The sequence below is a fragment of the Nelusetta ayraudi genome, unplaced genomic scaffold, assembly GCF_046127955.1.
Source record: "Nelusetta ayraudi isolate G7.1 ecotype Tasmania unplaced genomic scaffold, CSIRO-AGI_Nayr_v1 ptg000019l, whole genome shotgun sequence".
NCBI lineage: Eukaryota > Metazoa > Chordata > Actinopteri > Tetraodontiformes > Monacanthidae > Nelusetta > Nelusetta ayraudi.
In genome coordinates, this window is record NW_027466069.1 from 8008994 (window position 1) to 8020000 (window position 11007).

Consider the following 11007-nt stretch of genomic DNA (forward strand, 5'->3'; position numbering starts at 1 on the left):
GTATATGTATCTCTTATATTTAAACATATTTTTGACAAATAAAAAAAAAGCATCCAGTATCTTATTTTTTTTTTTTTTAATATAGCAGAGAGGATGTTAGCATAGCCTAGCATCTGGGAGGGATCTCCATCCAGTGGTCACATATTAAACAAACCTATAACACTGAAGTTTACCAAGTGATCCGAGACGAGCCGAACGGGTCTGAACGAGCAGCGATCAGAGTCGCAGTGAACCAGATGTTAGGGTTCAGAAAATCTTTTTACTGTCACCAGAAACATGTCAACACAAACAGGAAGTCAGGACAGAGGAGAGAGAGAGAGAGAGAGTGGGAGCCAATCAGAGAGCAGAGATGCCGACGGCTTCATTAAAAGGGATAAAACAAAGAGCGAATCAGATCAGGTCACGTGATCACTGCTGGAAACACAAATAACAACAAAAATAATAAGCCACAAATTTCCCGCCAATAAAAAGACCCTCCCCCTTCAGTCTCCTGATTGGACCACCAGAGTCAGCCGACGTCCTGTTTCCAAATCCGGACCAACATGCAGCCGCGCAATGTTACGCAAACATCTAACAAAACCTACAAGGAGACAAAATCTACAGCTGTCCTCTAAAAAAAAAAAAAAAAAAAAATCAACCAGCTATAAACGTGTTAAAAGCGAGTCGGCCGAGGAGACGTCAGGAAGTGGCGAGCGGCGCCAGGAGGTCGGGGGGGCTCGCAGGAACACCGTCCCACGCCGAAGGATCCGTTCTCATCTCGGCCCTGCTGCGCCACGCAGTGGGTGCCCCGTCGTTTCTTTCCCCTCCTCGGGCCGGGCGGGGGTGGGGTGGTGCAGGGCGGGGTCAGAGTGGCGGCTCCGCCCCCTCCCTCCGTCACACCGCCGTGCAGCACCGGTTCTGGAAGAGCTCGTCCACCACCGACGAGTCGGCCAGCGTGGACACGTCGCCCAGGTCGCGCTCGTCGCAGGCGATCTTGCGAAGGACGCGCCGCATGATCTTGCCTGCAGGGGGCACACACACACACACACACACACACACACACACACACACACACACACACACACACACACACACACACACACACACACACACACACACACACACACACACACACACACACACACACACACACACACACACACACACACGGGGGTCACGACCTTGGGCTTAGATCAAATCACTCTCACACTTTCATACACATATACACACTCACCGGAGCGAGTCTTGGGGAGTCCCGGGGCATTCTGGATGTAGTCCGGCGTGGCAATGGCGCCTATCTTCTCACGAACTGCCCACAGGAAGAACAGAAAAATAAATAAATCTCGCTCAGGTTCACCAGCAGCTCCATAAGAACCAAACTACCACCAAAGCAAAGTAGAAAGGTTACGTTAGGCCAAGTGGACTTGTTGCGATGTTGGAGACGTTTGCCTTCTTATCCAAAAGGCTTCTTCAGTTCTGAAAAAAGGGTCGCAGATTTCCGAGGATTAAGGCACCAAGAGGTGTAAGTGAGGCTAAAGGCTGACTTCCTGTTTGTGTTGACATGCTTCTGGTGAAAGTAAAAAGATTTTTTGACGCCGAGCATCTGGTTCACTAAGACTCTGATGGTGCTCGTTCAGCTCATCTCTAATCACTTTAAACTTCAGTATTTAGGTTTGTTTAATATGTGACCACTCGACGAAGATCCCACCCAGATGCTAGGCTATGCTAACGGCCCCTGCTATATTAAAAAAAGTACTAAAAGCATGTTTAAAAAGTTTAAAAAGAGATGCATATACTTTGAAAGATCTGGTCTGATATATAACATATGAATGTATTGATATGTTGCCATCTTTATATATTGATATAGTTAAGGAAGCTACTGTTTTGATGTACAATAGTGAAACTACTGACTAACTACTCACTAATTATCAATGAGGTGTTGATTACGCTAGTTTTGCTCCATTGAGAACACCTTTTATTGTGAAATCGACACCTTTGCTAATAGAGGGCACCGTCAGCCTTTAGCCCCACTTACACCTCCAGGTGGTGAAATACTCGGGACTCTCCAACCCCTTTTTCACAAGTGAAGAAGCCTTTGGTATGAGAGGCTAAACACAAGAACGAGTCCAGTTGCCTCAACTGAATCCCTTTCAGCTGCCCTGGATGACTGAGGAAACCTTCACAGACATACAACCAAACTACAAACACGTGTGTGTGTGTGTGTGTGTGTGTGTGTGTGTGTGTGTGTGTGTGTGCGCGCGCGCGCGAGGGAGACGGCCGATTGGCCGAGGAGACCCACCCTGTCTCCGGAGCTCCGCCTCTAGCGTGCGGCTGAAGGTCACGCCCTCGCTGAGCGTGACGAAGCAGTAGAGGCTCTCCCCCTTGACCGGGTGAGGCCGGCCCACCACGGCCGCCTCGGCCACCGCCTCGTGCTCCACCAGCGCCGACTCCACCTCGGCCGTGCTCAGCAGGTGGCCTGCAGGGGGCGACAACAGGAAGCGGCTCGGGTCACTTCCTGCCACGTTTCTGAGAAACTTACGCCTTCCTCAGAAATGTCACAAGACGGCATGTGTGACGCGACACTTCTGAGGGAGGAGGGAGGAGGAAGTTCCGCTGAAACATGTGAACAGGTAAAACCATGGAAAAAAACCCTCGCCTTGAAAAAATAAACAATGAATTTCATAATGGCAATGGGCAACCGTGGCTCAGTTGGTAGAGCGTGTCGTCTAATGATTGACAGGGTTGCTGGTTCAAATCCAAGCTCCACATGTCAAAGTGGACAGTTGGAGCTGAGACACTGAACCCTAAATTGCTCCCAATGGGACTGGCAGCGCTTTGCAAGGCAGCAGCCACTCATTGGTGTGTGAATGGGTGAATGTGGGGCCATTGTAAAGGAACCATGAAGATGCTGCAAAGTGCTACGCAAGTCAATTTGCCATTATGATAATAATACCAAAATGAAAACATTTTTCACTTGATTTGTTGCCTGAAACTGAACTAAAGGTCCGAACAGCAGCAGTGACTCCTCCCTCTGCGCCCTCAGCAGCACTGCTGCCACTTGCTGGATGGACTGCGGACTCGTACCCGACACGTTCAGCATGTCGTCGATCCGGCCGGTGATCCAGTAGTAGCCGTCCTTGTCTCTACGGCAACCTGGAGGACACGCAAAACCAAAGCAAACCAAAACACGTCAAGAACGAGGAGCTGAAACCTTGTGGTGAAGGAACTCCCATCATCCCCTGCAAGAAGGGGGCGCCGTTTGACCTCACCGTCTCCCGTCACGTAGTATCCTGGAAACTTCTTGAAGTAGGTGGTCTCAAAGCGCTGCTGGTTGCCATAGACGGTCCTCATAATGCCGGGCCACGGCTGCTTGAACACCTGAGATGGTCGGAGCAGGTGGAGACGATCAACACAACAGCAACAACAACAACAACAACAACAAACACCACATGTTGAGAGGAGGGAGGAGCTATCAGAAACAGCACCAGGTATCCTTCGCTCGGACCCTCCAGCTCCTCTCCCGACTCGTTCAGGATCGCCGGTACCACCCCAAAGAATGGAAACGTCTGCAGAAAGGTCAAAGGTCAGAGGATTTTTCTTTTAAAACAGAAACGCAGGAAGTGGGCGTTTCATCGACTCACCGCCGATCCAGGCTTCAGGGGCGTGGCTGCGGGGAGCGGCGTCAACACGTGTCCGCCCTGAAAGACACGGCCCAGTGTGTTAGCCACGTCTGTCCTGCAGGGGGCGCCACAGTTAATGGCACAGACGTTCACGGGGAGCGTCTGACCGTCTCTGTCTGCCAGAAGGTGTCGACGATGGGACATTTCTTCTCTCCCACCACGCTGTAGTACCAGTGCCACGCCTCCGGGTTGATGGGCTCGCCCACCGTCCCCAGGACCTTCAGGGAGTCCCGCTTGTACCTGCACAGAACCACCACATCACCATCATCACCACCACAATTATCATCATCACAATTATCATTTTCACCATCACCACCATCACTACTATCATCATCATCATTATCATCATCATCACTTTTATCATAATCATCATCATCATCATCATCCTCAGGTCCGACCTGACGATAACTTGACCCTGGACCACAGCAGCAGAGGAGGAACTACTTAGTGTCGGTTTTAACTCTGCCTCTGCACAAGTGTCTGTGCAGAGGAAATGGCGCCCTCTGCTGTCACGCGGGACTCACTTCTGCACCGGCTCCTTTCCGTACTTCATCAGCATCCTGACGGCGGTGGGCGCCGTGTAGAACTTGGTCACGTGGTACTTGTCCACAATCTCCCACATCCTGCTGACGTCCGGGTAGATGGGCAGGCCCTCGAACTGGAGGAGAGACACAGCAGAGACATACCTCAGACGGTGTGAGGGTGTGTGTGTGTGTGTGTGTGTGTGTGCAGGTGCGCGGGACTCACCAGGATGCTGGTGGCGCCATTGGCCAGCGGGCCGTACGTAATGTAGGAGTGTCCGGTGATCCAGCCAATGTCGGCCGTGCACCAGTAGATGTCGTCTGGCTGGTGGTCAAACACCAGCTTGAAGGTGGTGGCGGCGTAGAGCATGTAGCCGCTCACTGTGTGGAGCACCCCCTGCAGGCCGGGAGGGAGGAACAACTTTACTGACACACACACACACACACACACACACACACACACACACACACACACACACACACACACACACACACACACACACACACACACACACACACACACACACACACGGCGAGAGGCGTGAGCAGAAACAAATCAGCAGCTGCCTCATGTGGCGAGGGGAGGTACTGCGGCCCTGAAGCTGAAAAAGGGTTCGCTGTCAATGTGAATTTCTAATTTTAGGACAAATCTGAGATAAAAGGTTCAATTCAGAGTTTTTCCCGCCGTCTCTAAATGTAACACGTTGAGCGTTGGTGGTGACCTTTGGCCTCCCAGTGGAGCCGCTGGTGTAGAGGATGAAGAGAGGATCCTCAGAATCACACCACTCTGGCTCGCACTCCTCCGAGGCTCCGCCCACCAGGGAGTGCCAGCACAGGTCCACCTCGGGGTTCCACGGCACCTGGGGAGAGAGAGAGAGAGACAGAGAGACAGAGAGAGAGAGAGTGTGTTATTGTGACGATCCGGTCAAAACAAATGAAGCAGGGACAGAAAAAGAGCGAAAAAGAGTCAGAGACGAAACATCCCGGTTCGATAGGAAACAGGAAGTACGTTTCAGGATCAACAGGTAGGGGTATGACTCAATAAAAGAAAAAAAGCAAAGCCGTGTTTGGTGATGGGGAAGGTCTTCTGAGGGTGGACTTGGGCTGGGAGGGAACCTTCTCCTCCAGCCAGTTCATAGACGGACAGAGGAAGGAGCTTCCGGAGCAGTCAGCCAATCAACAGTCTAGCGACCTCCCCTCAGAAGTCTAGAGGAGGTTTGAAGCAGGTCTAAAGGAGGTTTAGAGGATGTCTAGGGGTCTTAAGGAGGACTAGAGGAGGTCTGGAAGGGGTCTAGAGGAGGTCTAGAGGAGGTTTGAAGGAGGGTTGGGGGGGTTTGGAGGAGGTCTAGAGAAGGTTTGGAGGGGATCTAGAGGAGGTCTGGAGGAGGTCTAAAGGAGGTAGAGGAGGTCTAGAGATATAGAGGAGCTATAGAGGAGGTTTGGAAGATCTAGAGGAGGTCTAGAGATCTAGAGGAGGTTTAGACAAATACCTGCAGTACCGGACGCGTTTTCTTTACTCTGCCTGACTGTTTCTCCTGCAGGACGGAGAGGACGGAGGAGGAGCAGGAGGAGGTGCATGAGGAGCATGAGGAGCATGAGGAGCATGAGGAGGAGGAGGAGGACAAGTTAATGAGGAGCAGTGGTTACGACTACAACAGAATTAAAAAAAAAGGGACAAAGTGACACAAAAAGATGACAAGGTGAGGGTTCTGGTTCCCGTGGGTCCAGTCTGAAGTCAAGTTTCTCCTGATGATCCCACTGAGGGACAGACACACTAAAGGATGGACCAGGCCGATGGCTGAGGGGGGGCGGGGCTTGAACCAAGTGGGGTTTACCTGCAGGTCTGGACAGGAGCGCTTGGCCGGAGGAGAGCCTGGATCCTCCTCAGCCTCCTTGGACAAATGTTTGAGCACGATGCAGCGCTGCACCGGGAAACCTCTGGAGACGACACAGTGCCGGGGCTTAACGTCATGTGACCGTGACGTCATTAATCAAAGAGAAACGCTAGCCAGCAGGTGGCGGCAGATATCAACTTCACAGTCACTCCTCAAGTCTGGGAGGTTCATGCTGAGGATTAGCCACAAGGGATTCTGTGTGTGCGTGCGTGCGCTTACTTGTCTCGGCACTTGAGCAGTGCGTCGTCAGCCAGGGCCTTAAGGTTGATCAGCTTATCCCCTCGATAGAATCCGTCTGAATGATGGAGACGAAACCAAACGGCCCATTCATTTATCAAAAGCACCTGTAAGTTGTTGATTTTTTTTATTTCCGGAGAAACTTTTTGCTCTTCCAGTGAAAACCTCAGCAGCTCCCTCGGTTCCTTTTGTCGGGTGGAAAGGAAAGTGAAGCTGTTGTGGAGTTAAAGCAGCAGAAAAAGAAGAAAAATAAGAACTAAAGAAAGAGATGTCTCCCACTGCACTGCTGTGAGTGGAGAGAAAGTGTGGGTGTGTGCGTGCGCGCGCGTGTGTGTGTGTGTGTTTCTGAGAGGGAGACACTAATCCGGATGAGACAATGGCTAACCAACTGTCCAAAGTTCACATTTCCGAGGTCCGATTGGACATTTGAAATCCTCGTCAGCCACCTGTGATTTGAAGACGAGTTTTCCCGCCAAAAAACCCAACACTTCCTGTCGTACGTCGACCCGCAGTTCGCTCAGCGCCACTGACCTGCGGTGACGAGCAGCGAACACTGCGAGTCCATGATGCGCTCGCACAGCGACTCGGCCGAGAACCCTGCAAACTGGCAACACAGACACGTGCTAACGTTAGTTAGCATCCTGCTTTGCTGTCGTTGGCGACCCACGACGCTTCGGACCGACTCTCGCCCCAACTCACCACGATGGAGTGAACGGCGCCGATGCGAGCGCACGCCAACATGGCCACCACCAGCTCCACCACCATGGGCATGTAGATGGACACGCGGTCGCCCTTCTTCACCCCTGCAGACACACAACGGCAGCGGAGGTGTGACTCCTGAGACACAGCAGCTGGCCAGCAGGGGGCAGCAGCAGCAGCAGCAGCGGTGTGAACGCACCCTGAGACTTGAGGACGTTGGCGAAGCGGCAAACCCTCTGCAGCAGCTCCCTGTAGGTCACCGCCAGCTGGTCACCAGGCTCGTTGCCCTCCCTGGAAACACACACACGACATAGAAGAAAAAAAATTAATGTCCACGGCAAAATATAATGGCAAAAGAAAATAGGTTTGCTGGATTTAATAAAGAAGTTTTGTAAGTTTTCTGGGTATAAAACAAATAAAACAAAATCTTCAGTACTATTGCTAAAAGAGGGCAGGAGAAAACAGCAGCGTCCTGACGTAACCCAGTTAGAAAATTGTACAACTGTTTAATATTTACACACACACAGGTCATAGAAGGTCATCTAGAAGAAAGGGCAGACAGCAGTGACAGTGACGGTGACACCTGGTGGCTGGGTGTCAAAGAAATATTGAGGTTCAGTTGAGATTTTTCTATTGACATGAACAATATTTGGCATAAAGAAAATCTCTATCTTCATACAATGATCTGCAACAACCTCAAAAACAGAGCACCGTTCTGAGAATCTGTCTATCTAATCTACCAACCTGTAGAATGTTTAACTACATGCGCGCATACACGCACGCACGCACCTTAAACGACTTTATCTGCACTCCTCCTGACCAACCAAGTACAAAAATCTCAAACAAACTTTCTTCTTGTGGACCCTTGGATCATTTTACCAACAACACAAATTTTCTCATGTCATTCTTTTATTTGTAAATTCTGGTATTGATTGATGTTAGATAGAGATAGGACGCAGTCGAACAGGAAGTGATGAAGTGATGTGGCTCTTCCTGTCGAAGAGCCGGTTTAGCCAGATGCAAAAAAGAACTCACAACACAGACAATCCCAGAGCTTCACAAAGACCAAAACCGAACTCTCTGGACACCCCCTGGTGGCCGGCTGAGGCAGAGACAAGGGTTGTGCCCCGTTCAGCCGCTGATTGACATTGATGTGTTGGAATAATGACAGTAAATAAATTAACTTAATGTCACCACAAGCTGAGGAAAACTGAGGAATTTTGCCGATTCAGAATCACAGCGGTGGAAAAATGGACAATGCGTTGCTTATTTCAGTCATTCTGGATGTTATGACGTCATCTATTAGCTGCAGTATCGTAGCACGTATTAGCATAGTAGCATCCACAGGGACCCTGATGAACTCCAACACAAAGATGGCACAAAACAAAGCTTGTGTGTGCGCGCGTAGGGGGTGGGGGCCCATCAGATCTCAAAGATGCTTTTGTTTGGTTGCCAGGGTGACGCAGGTCAGAGGTCAGGCTGCGACAGGACGGGGAGGATTCGGAACCTTGATCAGTTTCTGCCTGTTGAAGTGAACTGACGTAGCTTTAATCCTTTGTGTGTGTGTGTGTGTGTGTGTGTGTGTGTGTGCGTGCGTGCGCATGCGCGCTAACCAGTAAAAGGCCACTTTGTCGCCCAGCTTCCTGTCGAGCACATTGTGGTCCAGCAGGTTGTAGCAGATGTTGGTGGAGGCTCCCTCCATGCACTTGATGAAGATCTCGCCCTTCGTCACGTCAAAGTTGTAGTCGAGGAAACGTCCCGAGTGTTTGGTCTTCCAGAAAAAGTCTTTCGCCACGTCTCCCCAGAAGTCTGCAGGAGAGGTCAGAAGGACGAGACAGATGGACCCGAAGCTGCAGGAAACCTTTGTCTCAATCTCAAATCACTGAATCTAAATCTCAACATGTTCAACTATTTAGTCAACATTTGGAAATCAAGATTTTAAAAACTAAAAATCTAAAATGTGTGTGTGTGGTAGTGGAGTCGTTACATTTGTAACATTTTGTTACATTTGTTGCAATATTTTCTGACTGTTTCACTAATTTATAAGTAAGTCTTCAAACGTCTGAAATAAACTTTTCAAATAACAACATCACAAACTCAAAAATGAGAAATATGGGGGCAAAATGTTTTAGGGAATAAAATGTTTGTCCTATTAGAAGTTGGCAAGAAGCAGGTAGCCCTCTGCCATCAGAATCTCTGCTGACTGGCCAGCAGGTTAATAATTAGCCTCCTTGCTCCGACTCTGGCCGATCGTAGGGAAGGTTTCACCGGTTCAGAAGCCGCTCAAGACCATCAGCCCATAACACAAGCTCCGCCCAGGGGTCCCACCTCTCCCTCTCAGTAACCAGCGCAGGTTTTCCAGGTCAGCCCGGCCCACCTTCACACCTTATCACTCCAACCTACATCCACCCTGCTGGCTGACGGACCCGCTTCAGCTTTTATCGAGGCTGCAGTTTGACTTTATCCTCCGATTACAAAATAATCCTGCAGTAGACTGACGGCGTCTTTATTAGTTGTTATCTTAATTTACATTGTTGGGTTCTTGGAACCACCGACTTCCACTGAACAGGGCAGAAAACACTTTGTCTTGAGTACAGACACAGGTTGTGAACATTAATTAGCAGCTCTTTGCTGTGTGTGTGTGTGTGTGTGTGTGTGTGTGTGTGTGTGTGTGTTCACCATCAGGGCTCTCTATGGAGCGCAGATACATCTCCTTGTACTGCTCGAAGCTGCTGATGTGAGCCTCCCTCTTCAGCTCCTCGGAGCCGTGGAACACGTCCTCCTTGGGCGCCTTGTCGGGAATCATGTCAGCGGTGCAGGTGCGGGTCTACTCGCCGGGGATGGGGTGCAACCCTCCTTCTCCTCCTCCTCAAGCTGCACAGTGCACAATGAAGCGATACAGCCGCAGCCGACTTCCTTGTTGTGCCGGAAGTCCTCAGTTGGGATTTTAATTCTAATTTCACGTGAAAAAACAAACAGTGTGTGGAGGCGGCCCGTGCAGGTGGTGGGGCGGTCCGAGAAGTGCGACCCGGCTGGGCTGCGGTGCAGCTCTGTGCGGGTCTCTGACGCACAGTGGTGACACAAAGTCCCGCACGGACGGACGCGGTGAGGGTCGTCCTGCTAAGCTAAAAGGCTAAGCTAGCTAAGTGTGCAGGAAGGGGACTAGGTTCTGGGGGGGTTGGCACTCGGGGGCGGTACTTCCTCGGCGCGACTGGTCTCCCCCGGAGTGTTTGGTGCCGAGGAGCTCGGTTCCGGTCAGCTGAGCGGTACTCTGTCCGAACTGAAGGCCGACGTGGAGCCCTTCCGACCCGCTCGACGAGCAGCTACTGCGCCCGCTTCTTCTCCGGGACTCAGAGCGCCGAGCGTGTGGCGCTGAACTCTGTTTGGGCCCCAGCGGCGGCCAATCAGAGCGAGCGGTGCCTTCAAGTGCAGCACGTTGACTCGGAGCGAAGAGCACCGGCGGCGGGAAACAACACGGCCGACATGATGCCGACGAGGCGTTCACTGCCGAGGCCCAGCTCGCTGATTTCCAAATCTTTCTCGTGATTTAAATATACAATAATAATAATAATAATAATAATAATAATAATAATAATAATAATCGGGGGTACGTCTTTGATAAGAAACAAGGTTTTCCAGAAGGATTCTGGCGCTTTCCAGTCAGTTAATTAATGTTCCTTAAGAATGCTGCACCTTTAATGTGTTGACGTTACTTTGAAATGTTCATTCAATGTTGTGGTTGTTCTTCCCGCAGATTTTAACGAAACACTTCGTCATTTTTATGTATTCATTAATTTACATATTCGGCTCCATGTTGTTTTTCCCAGTTTTATTGACTGCTGAAAGACAACGTGACAGCTGAAGTTTATTTTAACCACAAAAGCAAACAAGAACAACAAAGTGTCGTCCCTCGCCGTGGTGGAGGTGCGGCTGCAGTCCTTCGCCGTGGTGGAAGTTAAAACTCCTCCTCTTGGATCTCGTCGTCCGGGGTGGTGA

General features: G+C 50.5%; 1 protein-coding gene across 1 annotated transcript; it reads right to left on the reverse strand.

Annotated features, from left to right (window-relative positions):
* Positions 1-239: 239 nt before the first annotated feature.
* Positions 240-10377, reverse strand: acss2 (acyl-CoA synthetase short chain family member 2). Its single transcript, XM_076026850.1, has 19 exons — positions 9691-10377; positions 8625-8820; positions 7211-7302; positions 7012-7115; positions 6844-6916; positions 6295-6370; positions 6016-6118; positions 5671-5715; positions 4903-5040; positions 4407-4577; positions 4184-4317; positions 3767-3899; positions 3621-3677; positions 3465-3545; positions 3249-3357; positions 3064-3132; positions 2279-2455; positions 1214-1288; positions 240-1001 (listed from the first exon to the last, which is right to left on the reverse strand). Exons 1-19 carry the CDS (start codon positions 9815-9817, stop codon positions 874-876), a joined length of 2088 nt encoding a protein of 695 aa, XP_075882965.1. The 5' UTR covers positions 9818-10377; the 3' UTR covers positions 240-873.
* Between the last annotated feature and the right edge of the window lie 630 nt (positions 10378-11007).